The following is a 16,909-nucleotide window of genomic DNA, read 5'->3' as shown; positions in this document are numbered from 1 at the left end:
AGCCACCCAGAGCTCCACCCCACCCCCCCGCTTTTTTTTTTTTTTTAATTTCCCTTATTTACTTATGGGGTGAGGGAGTTTCTCACGATTATATTACATTTCTCCTTTAATCTGTTAACAAAATAAGTTTCATTAGTTTTTTGGCTTTGGGTTTTTTTTTTAATGTTAGAGGATCCTTATGTTCCCAAGCACCAGCTGCCATTCCAGCTCCGTGAGGGGCCGGGGAGAGCAGCGTGTGAGGGCTCAGGGCCCCCTGCTAAGTAGCCTAGGTGACAGCCAGGTAAGGGAACTTCTTGACAGATGGTACACTTCCCTTTTTGACATATCCCGGTTTGGCCACAGCGTCCAAGCTAATGGTACAGTCTGTGAGAACGGCGAAGGCTCTGGTGTGTAAGGATGAGACCACCCATTGTTGGCCGACATGCTTCCCTACGCTCAGTCAGCTCAGGAGCTGTGTAAGGGAGGGAAAGGAGGCACATACAGGCCAGATCCTGGCAGCGTGGATGGCCAAAAGCAAAAAGGCCCCGGTGGGCCGATGGCCAGGTGGCCTGGCCACACTCACTTTGCCCGATGTTCCAAACTGGGGCCTGCATGAGGCTTTGTGGTGGAAGCCAAGGGTTGGTCTCAGAGGTGCACAGTGCCCAGAGGAGAATCAGGAGACTCTGTGTCCAGAGCTCATCCAAGTGGACTTTATGATCGCAGCTCCCACAGGGAACAGCTCCCTTGGGAAGAGGTAGCCGGCATGACTGTGGCTGTCCTGGAGGGAGTTTAGTAATGCCATCTCCGCCTTTACCTCACATGAGCATGTCATCTTGATGATTTTGCTGCTGATGACACTTCTTTTTGTTTTGTTTTATTTATTTGACAGAGAACACAAGTAGGCAGAGAGGCAGGCCCACTGAGCTACCCAGGCGCCCCTGCTGATGACACTTCTTAAGATGAGATTGCTGGGCGCCTGGGTGGCTCAATGGGTTAAAGCCTTTGCCTTCAGCTCAGGTCATGATCTCAGAGTCCTGGGATTGAGCCCCTCGTCGGGCTCTCTGCTCAGCAGGGAGCCAGCTTCCTCCTCTCTGCCTACTTCTGATCTCTGTCTGTCAAATAAATAAATAAATGAAATCTTTAAAAAAAAAAAAAAAAGATGAGATTGCTTTTTCTCCCTCACCCACTCAGGTCTAGATGTCCTTCATGTGAAGAACAGGTGGAAATGGGGCCCTGGTGCATTCAAACGTAAGAAAGCTCCATGTGAAGCCCAGCATCTCGGAGGGACGGGTACGCGCTCAACACTTCTAATAAACCTCTTTGTCCTCTGCTTCCAAACAGATCCCGGATCAGCAAAGTGGAACTCTTTAGATCATTCCAGAAACTGCTAAGCAGTATTTCGGAGGACAAGTGGCCAGACTCCCTCAGGTGACGCTGTTGACCCATGTTTTTTCATATTTAGGAAGATTTGTGGGTTAATTCTGCCTTACGAATGTCAGGAAACCTTGGCGGGAGTCCGTGGGCACTTAATTACCGCTCGTGCGCTCCTCTCTCCCTGGGGCTCTGATCGCCAACGCACATCTGAGGTGTGCAGGATGGTTGGCTTAGTGGTGCCGTTACAGAGGACATTGGGGAGTGGGGCAGGAATCGGGGCTTGGCCCGTTCCAGGCTCTCCTTTCACGCTCCTCCAATGGAGAGCAAGGCTGCCGTGAGGGCTCGGGGAGCAGTAGAGTGTGTTAGGAACGTCACCCTCTTCTCTTCTGTTCACATCAGCCGTTGTGAGCTGCAGCCTTGTGAATGAAATTGCTGCCCAGCAGGAACGTAGAGAGCTCTCAGTCTGCTGCTGGGACAGCTGGGTGGGGCCGTTCAGACACCAGGTACCGGAGGGCGGTGCCCCTCACTTCCAACATCAGACACAAGCCGCTCGGGCTTCTGACCACGGCCTGCAGACTTACTAGAACAACTCATGAATTCAGGAAAGCACTGTACTGAACAGTTCCTTTGTATTGTGAAGGATATAAATCAGAACCAGCTAAAAGAAGGGTCACCCCCCAGCACATCTCTATGTATCACCAGCCAGAAGGGGGACCCAAGTTTCAGTGTCCAGAGTTTTCGCTGGTTTCATTGTCAGCCTGACCAAATCGTTGGCCACGTGATGTGACCAAACTCATTCGCCATCTCCCCCTCTGGTCAGATCAGACCGATAGCATGACCCACTGGACTCTGTGGTTAGTCTTTCTGGCATGGCAGCCCCACCCTGTTCGGTTAGGGCCCGCCAGGAGTCACCTCGCTTAGTGTAAACTCGGGTAATCACAGGGGTCCACCATGAAAAACAAAGACGTTCCTGCCCCCAGGGAAATTGAGAAGGTTGGGAGGTTCCTTTTCAGCAACGGACAACAAGACCTGCCAAACTCTTTTTATCATACAGTATACAGTGGGGAAACTGAGGCGTTGCTAGAAACTTCTCCCAGCCCCTTGCTGTCACCACTGTGCACACTATAGTCGGTAATGCTGCCCTGCAGTCCATTTGCTTGTTTTTTTGTCTAGAAAAATGAATCAAACTGACCAGGGGGCAGGTTCCAGACATTTTATGTGTCAGTGAAAACAACTCTGAACTAAGATCAGGAGAAACTTGATTCCAAAAGATCACTGCAGTAAAAGAGGGGCCGTTAGAGCAGCAGCAGGACTGGTGCCAAAGCGAGGGCTCTGAGGTCGTTTGGTTTGTAAGCCTCCAGGGCGGATGGGAAAGAGCCTTCCTTTGCGGGGAGCCGTGAGCAAGGCTAGAAAGAAGCGGGAAGGGGGCATGGGAGGTGCAGTCAGTGTGAGGGGACAGGTGGACAGGAAATGGGAAATGTCTTTTCTTGAGATCAGTCGATTCACGGTGGGGTTGGGGGGGCTGGGGGATAGTTTGTTAAGAAGGGCTCACTACACATTCTGCTGCTGGCTCAGGCTGAGGGTGGGTCAGAGTTCAGGGTCTGGGAGAAGGACAGAAGCATAACTAATGTTGGTCACAGAAGCAAGAATTATGTCCAGTTTGGTGTATGGTCCAAACAGTTCAGCTTGTCACTGAGACACATTGGGAGTTTGGAGCGTCTGTCGTAGGTAGGCCTAGGGTGCATCCATGAGTCTTACAGGGAAGGGGACTTCTTTGCAGTAAGCCATTTCCCGGAACACTGTAAGCCAAAAAATAGTTATTTGTCTGATTCCACCAGGACCAAACAAGACTAGCATTATTGATTATCACCTGTTTCAATCCATGTTGCTTTCTAGTGAGTTTCTTACAATAGAGAGAGTTGCTGTAGGAAAGCGTATCAAAATCCTCCCTTTCCTAGGTCTGTTCCTAGGTCTCTGGTTAGAAATCTGTCCGGCCGCTGGCTCAGTTGGCCGCCCCACTGAGCTGATCATGGAGAACCCGTGTGTTTGCTGGTGTGTGTGCATTAGGCTGCGGAAGCTGGAGACGTACCACGAGTACAAGGAGGCCGCGTCTGCTTACCAGGAAGCCTGGAGTGCGCTCCGAAAGCAGGCCTTCGGATCCTGGATCCGAAACCCACCAGATTATCACCAGTTCAAATAAGAAGGGCAAACTGCAACAAGCATGTTGGTGGCAGAGTTTTCCGGCTCTTCACACTGGACCACTGCTTTCTTTTGTGCTGGACAAGATGGAGCTTTTCTTGTGGCCGAGTCAGGCAAAAAAAGATCTGCCATCTACCAGAGTGACCTATCACTTCAGACAGAACTCTGGAACATGGAACAGTCTATCCTTGATTGAAGTCGCTCTCTCTGCTGAAATGGCACCTAGCTGATGACCTTGGCATCTGTGCTGACTCGTGTGTGATTGCTTCTCTAAAATAATGGAATAAGATCGTGGAATGTGATGCTTTAAAAGGACTCTGTGGTTGCTCTGTTTTGGGTGCTCTTGCTTTGATTTGGCAAGTGTTTATGGGACTGAGATGATGTTAGGATCTGCAAGTTTTAGTGCTTCCTTTGGTGTTGTGGACGGGTTTTCTCTACCCAGCCTTTCTTCCTGGGAGAACTACCCTTTCCTGCTCTACCCACAGCACTTGGTTGAAGCAGACCTTTCTCCCCGGCTGTGAGAGTGGGAGCCAGCCCGACAGTCCTGGAACTGCTGCGAGAGCTAGCAGGAAGAGTCTCTCTCTGCTGTAAAGGCCACAGAGTTGTGGGACCGCCTGTGGCTACTTTTGCCACCACACAGCGATGGGCAGCTTGAGAATGAAGGCAGTCAAGAAGGAAATCTGTTCCCGTGACCTTGTCTGTATGCCACTGCTCACCTTGGACTCCCAAGTATGTGACTTAAATTTGTATTATTTTGGTTCAGCCTGGTTGAGTAGGTTTTCTGTAGCTTGCAGCTGAAAGAGTTCTGTCTAAAAGGCCAAAGATCTGGGGTGCCTGGGTGACTAGTGGGTTAAGCCTCTGCCTTCGGCTCAGGTCATAATCCCAGGGTGCTGGGATCGAGCCCCGCATCAGACTCTCTGCTAAGCAGGGAGCCTGCTTCCACCTCTCTCTCTGCCTGCCTCTCTGCCTGCTTGTGATCTCTGTCTGTCAAAAAAATTAAAAAAAATCTTTTTTTAAAAAATAAAAAAATAAAAGGCCAAAATTCTGTATAGCAGATCGGCAGCAGACCTAGCAACCAACATGTAATACTTAACTCTCGGCCTCTCCATACCTTCCATCACTGACGGCAAGGCAAGTTCTCCCTCTTGGGATTATTCAAAATCCTTCTCAAAGTTCTTCAGCCTTTTTTTTTTTTTTTTTAAGATTTTATGTTTTGGGACGCCTGGGTGGCTCAGTTGGTTAAACAGCTGCCTTCAGCTCAGGTCATGATCCCAGCGTCCTGGGATCGAGTCCCGCATCGGGCTTCTTGCCCCGCAGGGAGCCTGCCTCTCCCTCTGACTCTGCCTGCCACTCTGCCTGTGCTCTCTCTCTCTCTCTCTGACAAATAAATAAATAAGATCTTTAAAAAAAAAAAAGATTTTATTTTTTAACTTTTTGTATAAATTCATTTTAGTTAACATATCCTGTATTACTGCTTTCAGAGGGAGAATTTAGTGATTTCTCAGTTGCCTAGAACACCCAGCAGTCACTACCTCAGGTGCCTCCTTAACGCCCCTCCCCCAGTTACCACAATCCCCCAACCACCTCCTTTAGATTTTATTTTTAAGTAATCTCTGCACCCAACATGGCGCTCAGACTCACAACCCCAAGATCAAGAGTCATGCGTTCCACTGACTGAGGCAGCCAGGTGCCCGCCATTTTTGTATAGCTTTGAATTTTTTTTTTGAAGATTTTATTTATTTGACAGAGATCACAAGTAGGCAGAGAGGCAGGCAGAGAGAGAGAGGGAGAAGCAGGCTGCCTGCTGAGCAGAGAGCCCGATATGGGTCTCGATCCCAGCACCCTGAGATCATGACCTAGGCTGAAGGCAGAAGTAACCCACTGAGCCACCCAGGCACCCCTGAATGTTTTTTTAATAACAGCTTTATTGGAATATAATTTACATTCCATACAATTTACCCATTTAAATTATATAATTTAGTGGCTTTTAGTTTATCCACAAAGTTGCACAGCCATCACCACAATCAATTTTAGAACATTTTTGTTCTAAATTTGGGGGAAGGGACACTTATCAACCCAGTCGGGTGCCCATTTGCAGCCACTGCCCATTTTCCCTCAACCCCACCCCGACCCCCGCCCTAGGGCCACCGGCAGTCTACTTTCTGTCTCTAAAGATTTGCCTATTCTGAACATTTCATATAAATGGAATCACAGAATACATGGTCTTTTGTGACTGGCTTCTCTCACTGAACATAATGTTTTCAAGATTCGTGATGTGATAGCACGAATCAGCACAGACCCGTACTATATTCCTTTCTGTGGAATAAAAGTTACATTCAGTTGTATGGATGTATCACATCTTATTTATCCAGTCATCAGTTGATGGGCACCAGGGTTGTTGGCACTTTGGGGCTGTTATGAATAGTGCTGCTGTGAACATTCTTGTACTAGTTTGTATGTGAACATATGTTCTTAAATTTTTTTTAATGACAGAAGTAACACATTTTTGTCCTAACAAATTATCCTTGAATTTTTTTCCATAAGAAATCTTTTTTTAAAGTTATTCTTTAAATATTTTATTTATCTGAGAGAGTGAGTGAGCAGGAGAGAGGGGGAGAGAGAACCTGAAGTCAGCTCTGCACTGAGCACAGAGCCCTATGTGGGGCTCGATCCAGTAGCCACGAGATCATGACCTGAGCTGAAACCAAGAGTCAGATGCTTAACTGACTGAGCCACCCAGGTGCCGCAAGAAATCTTTTTAGATAGCAGGCAGAAACATCACCCTGAAGACCAGGCTCTCCCATATGCTGCTTTAATCGGGGAGATTCTTTACCTGACCCCAAATCCCATGTTTATGACAGCAGTTAAAGTAACAACTAGAAGGAGCTCTTATCCACAGAAGATTATGCCTCTCTCTCTCTTACGAGATGGTCTTTAAAGATTTTTATGAGAATATAAGGAGGTGGTGTCTTAAAAAAAAAAAGAGAGAGAGAGAGGTGGTGTCTTTTTATTCCAAAGTTTTATGGTAGATTTGTCAAATCAGTACCAAGAAAACCCCTAAATACAAAAGCCACCCCTACATTTAGACTTTAGGGCAGAAACTGGGGAAGCCCTGAAGGCTTCAGACAAAAGGTAGCTTCATCTTGGGCTCCACCTGTTTTCTCAAGACCTGAAAGGGATGCTCGGACATCCAACTTCCTACCTTTTACTTTAACCTCTTAAAACCCTTGTAATCTCACCTATGCCTTAAAATCACCTCTCTGAAATATTGGGAGGTTCTTAAATTTCATACATTTAATTAGATCATGTATTTTTAACTTGGGTTTCTTAACCCATATTTGATAACTGCTTCTAATTTTTATTTTTATTTTTTATTTAAATTAAATTAACATATAGTACTTTATTATTTTCAGAAGTGGAGTTGAGTGATTCTTCAATCCTTTTTTTTTTAAGATTTTATTTATGGGGCCCCTGGGTGGCTCAGTGGGTTAAAGCCTCTGCCTTTGGCTTGGATCATGGTCCTGGGCTCCTGGGATCAAGCCCTGCATCGGGCTCTCTGCTCAGTGGGGGAGCTTGCTTCCCCTCCTCTCTCTCTGCCTGCCTCTCTGCCTATTTGTGATCGCTGTCTGTCAAATTAAAAAAAAAAAAAAAGATTGTTTTTACTTAGGAGACAGCAAGAGCAGGATGAGTGACAGAGAGAGAAGCAGGCTCCCCACTGAGTAGGGATCCCAATATGGGGCTTAATCCTGAGTTTCCAGGATCATGATCTGAGCTGAAGGCAGACACCCAACCAACTGAGCCACGTGGGCACCCCTCATCAGTCTTATGTATACCTAGTGCTCATTATATCATACACCCTCCTTAATGCCCATCACCCAGTTACCCCAGCCCCCTACCCCCTCCCCTCCAGCAACCTTCAGTTTGTTTCCTATGATTAATAATGTTTCATGGTTTGTCTCCTTCTCTGATTTCATCTTTTTGTACTTTTCCGTCCTTTCCCCCATGATCCTCTGTTTTGTTTCTGAAATTCTACATATGAGTGAGATCATATGGTAATTGTCTTTCTCTGATTGACTTATTTCACTCAGCATAATACTCTCTAGTTTCATCTACATCATTGCAAATGGTTAAATTTGATTTTTTTGGTGGCCGAGTAGTATTTCATTGTGTATATACACCACATCTTCTTTGTCTGTTCATCTGCCAGTGGACATCTGGGCTCTTCCCATAGTTTGCCTGTTGCGGACACTGCTGCTATAAATACTGGGTTGCAGGTGCCCCTTCAGATCACTACATTTGTATCTTTGGGGTAAATAACCCATAGTGCGATTGCTGGGTCATTGGGTCATAGGACATTCAACTTTTTGAGGAACCTTCATACTGTTTTCCAGAGTGGCTGCAACAGCGTGCGTTCCCACCAACAGTGTAGGAGGGTTCCCCTTTCTCCGCATCCTCGCCAACACCTGTCATTTCCTGACTGGTTAATTTTAGCCATTCCAACTGGTGTGAGGTGGTATCTCGTTGAGGTTTTGATTTGTGTTTCCCTGATGCCAAGTGATGTGGAGCACTTTTTCATGTCTCAGTTGGCCATCTGGATGTCTTCTTTGCAGAAATGTCTGTTCATGTCCAATGCCCATTTTTTTTTCAAGATTTTATTTATTTATTTGGCAGACAGAGATCACAAATAGGCAGAGAGGCAGGCAGAGAGAGAGAGAGGAGGAGGAGGAAGAGGAGGAGGAAGCAGGCTCCCTGTTCATCGGAGAGCCCGATGCAGGGCTCAATCCCAGGACGCTGAGATCGTGACCTGAGCCAAAGGCAGAGGCTTTAAACCACTGAACCACCCAGGCACCCCCTCTGCCCATTTCTTGATTGGATTATTTGTTCTTTGGGTGTTGAGCTTCATAAGTTCTTTATATATTTTGGGTACTAGCCCTTTATCTGATAAGACATTTGGAAGTATCTTCTCCCATCCTGTTGGTTGTTGTTTGGTTTTGTTGAAGTCTTGATGCAAAAGCTTTTTGTCTTGATGAAGTACCAGTAGTTTCTTTTTGCCTTTAGAGACGTGCCTAGCAAGAAGTTGCTGCGGCTGAGGTCATAGAGGTTGCTGCCTGTGTTCTTCTCTAGGATTTTTATGGATGCTTCTAATTTTTAAATTCCTTTTAAAACATGTTGAGAAAATTTTAAATGGACACAAAAATAGAATAGTGCACCCCCCAACCCCCATGCACTTGCTCACGCGCACGCGCGCGCTCTCTCTCTTTCTCTGTCTCAAATAAATGAATAAAATCTTCAAAAAAGAAAGAAAACTTCTGGGGTGCCTGGGTGGCTCAATGGTTAAGCCTCTGACTTCGGCTCGGGTCTTGATCTCAGAGTCCTGGGATCAAGCCCCACGTTGGGGGCTCTGCCTGGCGGGGAGCCTGCTTCCCCCTCTCTCTCTGCCTGCCTCTCTGCCTACTTGTAATCTCTCTCTCTCTCTCTCTCTCTCTCTCTCGGTCAAGTAAATAAATAAATAAAAATCTTTAAAAAAGAAAGAAAACTTCTTAGGCGATTCTGCATACATCTGTTGCACAATGTGAAGAGGAACATCTGGTTGCCCCATGTTCGGTGACCGAGCAGTGGGTTCAGTGGTGTCAGCCTTATCTCTCCCACCGTGAAGTTCCCTATCATCTTTTTACCTAAAGGTTTTTTTTGTTTTTGTTTTTGTTTTTGTTTTTTTAAAGATTTTTATTTATTTATTTGACAGAGAGAGGTTACAAGTAGGCAGAGAGGCAGGCAGAGAGAGAGAGGAGGAAGAAGGCTCCCTGCTGAGCAGAGAGCCCGATGCGGGACTCGATCCCAGGACCCTGAGATCATGACGTGAGCCGAAGGCAGCGGCTTAACCCACTGAGCCACCCAGGCGCCCTCATCTTTTTACCTAAAGGTTTTGGCAGCTGGGTCAGGGATCCCCAAGACCACCCTCAGGTTTGATGAGCCACTGGACAGACTCACAGAACACACCAAGGCTGTCCAAGTTACCATTTATGTCAGTGAAAGGGCACAGATTAAAATCAGCAAAGAGAAAAGGCAGCCCGGCTCAGTCCAGCAGAAAACAGGTGCAAGGTTCCAGTCGTCTTCGCTGTATTAACCATGTGCGTCTGACGCTTTGACTTCTGGGGCCTCGATTACCCTGACGAGACTGCCTCCAGGAGTCTAGCCAACTCCCAGCAAGAGTAAAAGATTCCGGCCACGCACTGCAAAGCTCACAGCCCAGCCACCTGCTGCATGGGGCTCTCATACTGGCCGCCTGCACTCGTCACCCCGGCTCCAGGTACCGGAAAACCAGGGACAGCCCTTGTGCCTCAGGTGCCACTGAAATGAATCACACTAGCCAATCCGCAGTCTGCTTAGCTGCCCCATCCCTCCCTTGGCCCTTATCATAACACCTCGTGCTCACATGTCCTCACTCCCTCTGCCTCCGGACCAACCCTGGTACTTCTCCATCAGATGGAAGGGCGCCTGTGGCCCAGCGCGCCTCTCCTCCTACATTCGCAAACTCTCCCAGTGGACTTGCACACAGGGCACTTAATTCCCCCAGCAGTGACGCGTGACCGTACAGCCAAAGTTTTGCTTCAAGTGCCGCTGCCGTGGGGCTTGCGCGGGGCCACACCCCATCACAAAGAATGATATGGCCCAAGATGTCAGTAGTGCTGAAGGTGAGAAACCCTCACCTAGGGATTGTGTTTTAAAGTCACTTGAGGGCCGCCTGGTGGCTCAGTCAGTTAATCATCTGCCTTCAGCTCAGGCCATGATCTTGGGGTCCTGGGATGGAGCTTCTGCTGGGTGGGAGTCTGCTTCTCCCTCTGCCTCTGCCCCTCCCCTGCTTATGCTGTCTGTCTCTCTCTGTCTCAAATAAATAAAACCTTTAGGGGCACCTGGGTGGCTCAGTGGATTAAAGCCTCTGCTTTCAGCTCAGGTCATGATCCCAGGGTCCTGGGATCGAGCCCCGCATCGGGCTCTCTGCTCGGCAGGGAGCCTGCTTCTTCCTCTCTCTCTGCCTGCCTCTCTGCCTAGTTGTGATCTCTCTCTGCCAAATAAATAAATAAAATCTTAAAAACAAAAAAAAATCTTTAAAAATCAAGTCACTTGAAATCGCTCCTCTTCCAAATCTATACACAGTTAACTTTGTTTCATTTTGCTTTTCTATTTTGGGGGAAGGGGGGAATGGCTTTTCAAAAAATTATGTAAAATATTTATATGATTCCAGAGTTAAAACCAGTAAAAAAAAAAAAATCAGGGGTAAAAGCAAGGTACATTCAGATAGGTCGACCGTCCTCTCCCTCCCGTTTGTCCCTTGGTCCAGCACTGACCAGCAGTGTTTATTAGTAATTGGTGGTTTTCTTGCTTTTCGAAATGCTCTGTTACGAGCCTCCATACAGTATTCTGTATTTTTGCCAGGATGTCTTTGGATCCATTTTTAGAAGTAGGATTTGCTGGGTGAATGGGTAAATGAACATACAGTTTTTCTTTATTGAAATCCATCTTCAAGGTTCTGTTTCTAAATACAGTGAGTGCAAAGAAAAAAGAAAAGCAAAATACAGGATAGCGTTAGTAAATTCCATTTCCATAAAAAAGAAGAGTGAGAAATTTATATCTGTGTTTTACTTGTATATGCCAGACTATCTCTGACTCAATACAAGAAGCCACTTAACCACTAAACGTGGGGCCCCATGGAAGGGTAAGGGAATGCCTCCCTACCCAGGAGGGAGAGGGAGACTTCTCACCGAAGACCCCTTGTATTTTGTTATTTTTGAATTTTGAACAATGTTAATAGCATGCCTGTTTTAGAAATTTACAAAATGGAAAAAAAAAAAAGTCTCAAAAACCCCAGGAAATACTCAGAAGTGACATTGTGTAGGGAAGAGAGACTTTCCAAGCTATTTTCGGCACCTCTGCTTGTAATTCCGCAGACTCATCTAACAAACCGTCTTACGGAGTTTGGCTCCAGAGGGGCCTGAACGCCTCCAGCATTGCTGCTTTGTTCTGGGTTCGCAAGTGGATTCTAATGTTACATCTATGTGTGCCTCATTTTTATTCTTTTTCTTTAGAATTTTTAACATGTGGCTTGATTGAAATAATTGTGTGCATATATTCCATGCAGTCATTTCTGCCTAAAAGCACGGGCCTAACTGCCTCATTTTATGGAGTTGCCGGTGCCAAGCATTAGCTCACCGTCTGGGGAAACGAAGCTACTACGGAGAAAATGAGCCGCCCTGGCTGCAGCGCTCGGCTTGGAAGGGAAGCAGGCCCCATCGGACTGGGTCGTGTCTGTGGCTGGTGGAGAGCTGCCTGCACCTGGGCCTCGGCTGCATTTGTTGGCCTGGAAGCAGTGTTCTGAGCAAACCTTCACCCAACTTTTCCAGTTTCTAAAACCCAGTTTCCTTGCAGGCTAGTTAAGTGGCTGGGGACAGCATTAGATTTTCAACCAGCCCTGTCCTCTTGGGATGCTATGTGGAGAGGCCAGATGAGCTGGGAGGAGGAGGCCCCGCACAGCAGGAAGGTGACCAGGACTAGGAAGTGGCTTCTCCATTGAAAGATGGCGGACGTGTGCTCGCTCACAAGGGCTCGGCCAGTTCTCACAGATACAAAGCCAGTATCCTGAAGGTTAGCTGAGGTGGGACACGGAAAGAGTCCAGAAAGCAGATATGTTGAAAGAAACTTGACTTTCCAGAAAGAAGCATTCTTTTTGTACCACATGCTGAAGAATCACGTTGGCCTTCATCTCTCATAAAACGTGAATCCCTTTAAACCTAAATGTGTCTGTACTGCGGTTAAGACGGACTTCCTGGAAGGCTGTCCAGATGGATCCAAAACAAATCTTAAGTAATACTTGTGGTCCAAAAAGGGGAGGAAAATCTGCAGAGACAGACTCCCCGGCTGCAGGCAAGGTTGCATGCGTTCAGTTTTTAGTTCTTAAAACCCCAAAACTAACCAACAGGGATAGGAATCAAAGAATGGTTGTTGCCTGGTGGGGGAAGAAGCAGGATGGACATTGAGTGGAAAAAGGCCTAAGGCGACTTCCTAGGATTATGGAAATTTTGATAGAAGTGTTGATTACATGGGTGTAAACATTTGTCAAAATGTATTAAGCTCTGCCCTGAAGATCTGTGCATTTTATTCTACGCCATTATACCTCAACTTAAACATGTAGAGACAAATAAACCCTAGTCCTATTATTTCGTATCTGTGTGGATGTGGGGGAAGTATTTAATCTGACTTCCGGTCTATCACCTGGTTGTACAAAACGAGGTCCCAGCAATTAGGATGCTTGGTGTTTTTTTCAACTGTGAGGTAGGATTTCTCATAAATTCTTAATTGGGTCAATAATGCAAAGAGAAATTTTCTCCAGGAATCTGAGTCCATTGACACTTTGAGATACATATGGCCTCAGTCATGTTGGTGACAAGAGAGAGATGGAAATAATTCTTGTCTTCGCCTAGTCACTCGGGTTCTGAATTGGGGTGTGGTTTTTTTGCCCCTTATACAAATAAGCCAGCAGGGGGTAGGAACCTGCTTTTAGCACTAAGCGTGTTCAGCACTTCATTTCAATCTCCAAATTCAGCGAAGTGTCTTAATAGGAAAAAGGGAAAGACAGAGATTCACTCCAAGTGGGGACACAGGCTGCCAGATGCTGGGCTCAAGCACATGTTCCCTGAACTTAGGCTGGGCTCCAAGAGGAGAAGAGCTCACAATGGAAACAATGATGGCTGTTTGCTCAGCAGCCAGGAGAATGAAAAGCGCATTGAAACCCAGCAGTGTCTCCACGGGGAGAGGTACGGTGGGCCCCTTCCTGGTGAGACCAACCTGTCAACAGAGCAGGATAACAGAGCCCATTCCCAACAATAAGACCTTTCTGTGCAACCTCAGGAGATCGCGGAGAAGTTCTGCTATGGGCCCCCCAAGCCTTGCTCAACAATAAGTGCACACTCAATCCAATTCACCCTGTCTTGGTTGAATTAGATTCTTCCAATAGAGAAGGCTCTTCTCGAGGTATATTCCCCCATCGCCACCAAGATTTCACCCAGTTCCTTTTTTATTGCGATGATTATGGGCTCTTTTGACCTTCAGTCAGTACTTTTCCAACTGGTATTTCCTTTTCCATATATATATTATATATAATATATATATATATATATTTTTTTTTATCTTAAGTAATCTCTAAGACCAACATGGGGCTTGAACTCAGGACGCAGAGATAAAGAAGCCCAAGCTTCACCGGCTGAGCCAGCCAGGCGCCCCTCAGCTGATATATATATATTTTTTTTTTAAATAATTTTTTATTTTTTATAAACATATATTTTTATCCCCCGGGGTACAGGTCTGTGAATCACCAGGTTTACACACTTCACAGCATTCACCATAGCACATACCCTCCCCAATGTCCATAACCCCACCCCCCTCCCCCCCCTCAGCTGATATTTTCACGCCATACTTTTTGGTCTTCGTTGATCCATTGCCGTTGTGGACACCCTTCTGTCCTAGCCCGTCCATTCTGCCGAGCCGAGAAACCAGGGGGCGGCGGGAGAAACAAGGCTCCGGGCGATAGAGTGGCAGCACAGTCTCCACCAGGCCCGGACGACCGCGCCCCCTCAGCTGTGCTGCCACAGGCGGACCAGACAGGGCCGCCCACCCCTTGGCTCCTTCACGAAAGATGAAGGGCCACACGGGTTAGTATTTTGCTTGCATCCACTTTGGAGGAATTCTGTTCCTAAACAGAAATGTTCCCAAACTGTGGCGCAGGGGGTTGCAAACCCAAGCACTTCTAGGGGTCGGAAGCTCAAAGCAGGCGGAGTGAACTGAGAAGTGTAGTCCTTGTCCAACGAGGAGCCATTATTTTGTTCCAGCTGATTGTCGTCAGATGTTAAGAATTCTGCGGGGAGGGGCGCCTGGGTGGCTCAGTGGGTTGAAGCCTCTGCCTTCGGCTCGGGTCGTGATCCCGGAGTCCTCGGATCGAGCCCCGCATCGGGCTCTCTGCTCAGCAGGGAGCCTGCTTCCTCCTCTCTCTCTCTCTGCCTACTTGTGATCTCTGTCAAATAAATAAAATCTTTAAAAAAAAAAAAAAAGAATTCTGGGGGGAGAAGCAGGAAAGTGGGGCAGTTACCTGTCTGGGGGCCACGCAGAGACACGGACCTTCAGTGTGGATCTTTTGGTCTAGCAGAACAAGGATGCTTTGGGGCCATCGACCTGAGGCGGAACTGCGGCTCAGGTGGCACCGCCGGTGTGATCCCAGATAGGCGTGTGTAGAGGGTCCGCGCTCGCCTTCCAAATGAGGGCACAACTCCCGCCAGCAGGAGGGTCGCAGGGATGAGCTGAGACCACGGATAACACGGGTATGGGGAGGCCTGCCTGCCTCGCACACAGCGAACCCCAACCTTGGTATTTCAGCTCGTACGTGACTCACACGTAAGTCAGATGCCTTCTGAACACCATCGCTATGTCAGGCATTTTGCTGTGGACCTGAGGTGCAAGTCCCCTCACAGTGGCCACAGCGCAGTGCGAGGGTGGCTGTGATCGAGGTCGAACACCCTACCTGGCGGGGGGAGGCGCAGGAAGATCTCATGAGCCCAGGTTCACTTGGGCAGAGGCAAAGGCAGAAGGCAGGATCTGGGGTTAGCAAGCCAAGAGAAATGGTGGTGTGTGGGGGTCGGTTTCGTGAGGATATTTGGGGCCAAATCACCATATACACAGGCCAGAGAAAAGAGCAGGCCACGGCTGTGCTGGTAGAGTATGAGGGCCGGAGAGGAACTTGGGCGGGTCAGGGAGGACTTTGTCCATCCTGCGAAGGAGAAAGGTTTTCTCCTGACAACTCCGCCATCCAGCGATTATGAGAAAAGGGTATTGGGAAGAAAGATGGATTTTAGAAGGATCACTCTCCTCTGTGGCAGGGAGGTTGGAACGGCAGGGGCAGGGATGCTGGTGGGAATATCAGAGCTTGGGGGTCACTGGACATGTTTTTATTTTCAAGGAGAAGTGAGGAGGCCCAGACAACGCTGGTGTTAGGAGCCATAGGAAGGGGATCGGCGAGGCTGCTCAGCTAGTGGCAGGTAGGGGATGAGGGAGGGAGTAATGCGAAGGCTCCAAGGTCCCTGCTGGGGGGCAGGACAGAATGTGGCGCCATGCGTCAGCAAAGGGGCCCCCGGGAGAGGAGCTGCAGGCCGGGGACGACGGGCTCAGTCTCAGAGTTTAGGATTGCTGCACTATCTTGGGATAAGGACTGGGAGTGGGCATTTGCAGGGGCTGCTTGGGGCTCAGGAGAGATGGGCTGCACATAGAGATTTGCGGGTCATCTATTTTCAGGAAGTCCTTGAGGAACATGAGTTAGGGTAAAAGCATCCAGACGGAATGTGGGTGGAATGATAAGAGAAAGGGGGCGTGGACGGAGCCCTGGAGGCCATGGAGGGCTCGGGAACAAGTGGAGAAGCAGAGAAAGAGTGTGATCAGGAGGCCAGAGGGAAAAGACAGGAGCTTCAAGCTGGGGGAGGGTGTGGCGGGCATAACCTAAAGGGTAGACTATATAAAAAGAGACAGAGAAGGTAGGAACTGAGAACCTCGTTCCCCGCCTCCTTCCCCACCGAGGGACAAGGTTATTTCTGGCATCCCCAGCAAGCGTCGGGGAAGCCAGCCTCTCCCGGGCTAAGGACTAAGGGAAGGGGAAGTGAGAAACGGAGGCACTGTGTGTTCTTCCTCAAGAAGGGCCAGTCTCTGTTCTTGCTGATGTAACTTAGAAACAAAAAGTTGGGAAATATTTCACACGTAACAATAAAAAGAACACCCGCCACACAATTGACAGTAAACATTTACTGATTTGCTTCATGTTTTTATTTTCTGGAGAAATGAAACAGGTCTAACTAGGGGTTGTATTTGGAACCCCACTTTTACCAACACCTGCCCCCCCCAGCCTCCCCAATACTGTCCCTACCTCCGTTAGGTAGCCACCACCCTCAACCTTACAGTTTATACTTTCTGACCTAAGTTTGTATCCTGAAGCAATGCATACTATTATTTTGCATGTTTTTACATTTTTTTTAAAGATTTATTTTTTTTAAGTAAACTATACCCAACACGGGGTTCGAACTCATGATTACGAGATCAGAAGTCACACACTCCACTGACTGAGCCAGCCAGGAGCCCTGCATGTTTTTAAATTTTAAATGATATGCTGAATAAATTTCTGCATCTTGCTTTTTTTCTTCCTCAGCACCATTTTGGAGATTCATTTCTTTTACCATCCATAGCTCCCGTGCATTCATTTTACCTGCTATATAGTATTCCTTTGTATGAATAGACGGCATATCACCCCTCCATTCTCCAGTTGGTGAAC

At 47.6% G+C, this 16,909-nt stretch overlaps 1 protein-coding gene across 12 annotated transcripts in view; it reads left to right on the top strand.

Annotated features, from left to right (window-relative positions):
• ADAT1 (adenosine deaminase tRNA specific 1) overlaps positions 1-16,909 on the top strand; it is a 48,752-nt gene that overhangs the window by 18,846 nt on the left and 12,997 nt on the right. For 9 of the 12 annotated variants that reach the window (XM_004753967.3, XM_004753966.3, XM_045076321.1 and 6 more), the window contains 3 exons: positions 1,321-1,407; positions 3,421-4,281; positions 11,690-12,764. In XM_004753967.3, coding sequence (XP_004754024.1) covers positions 1,321-1,407; positions 3,421-3,553 — 220 coding nt within the window. In that variant the 3' untranslated portion in view covers positions 3,554-4,281; positions 11,690-12,764. The other 3 variants (XM_045076322.1, XM_045076323.1, XM_013057009.2) reach the window with 2 other exon arrangements.

This window comes from Mustela putorius, unplaced genomic scaffold, assembly GCF_011764305.1.
Source record: "Mustela putorius furo isolate JIRA1106 unplaced genomic scaffold, ASM1176430v1.1 tig00000174_pilon_pilon_pilon, whole genome shotgun sequence".
Lineage (NCBI taxonomy): Eukaryota > Metazoa > Chordata > Mammalia > Carnivora > Mustelidae > Mustela > Mustela putorius.
Note: the sequence above shows the minus strand (reverse complement) of the source record. Positions and strands in the feature narration are given on the sequence as shown.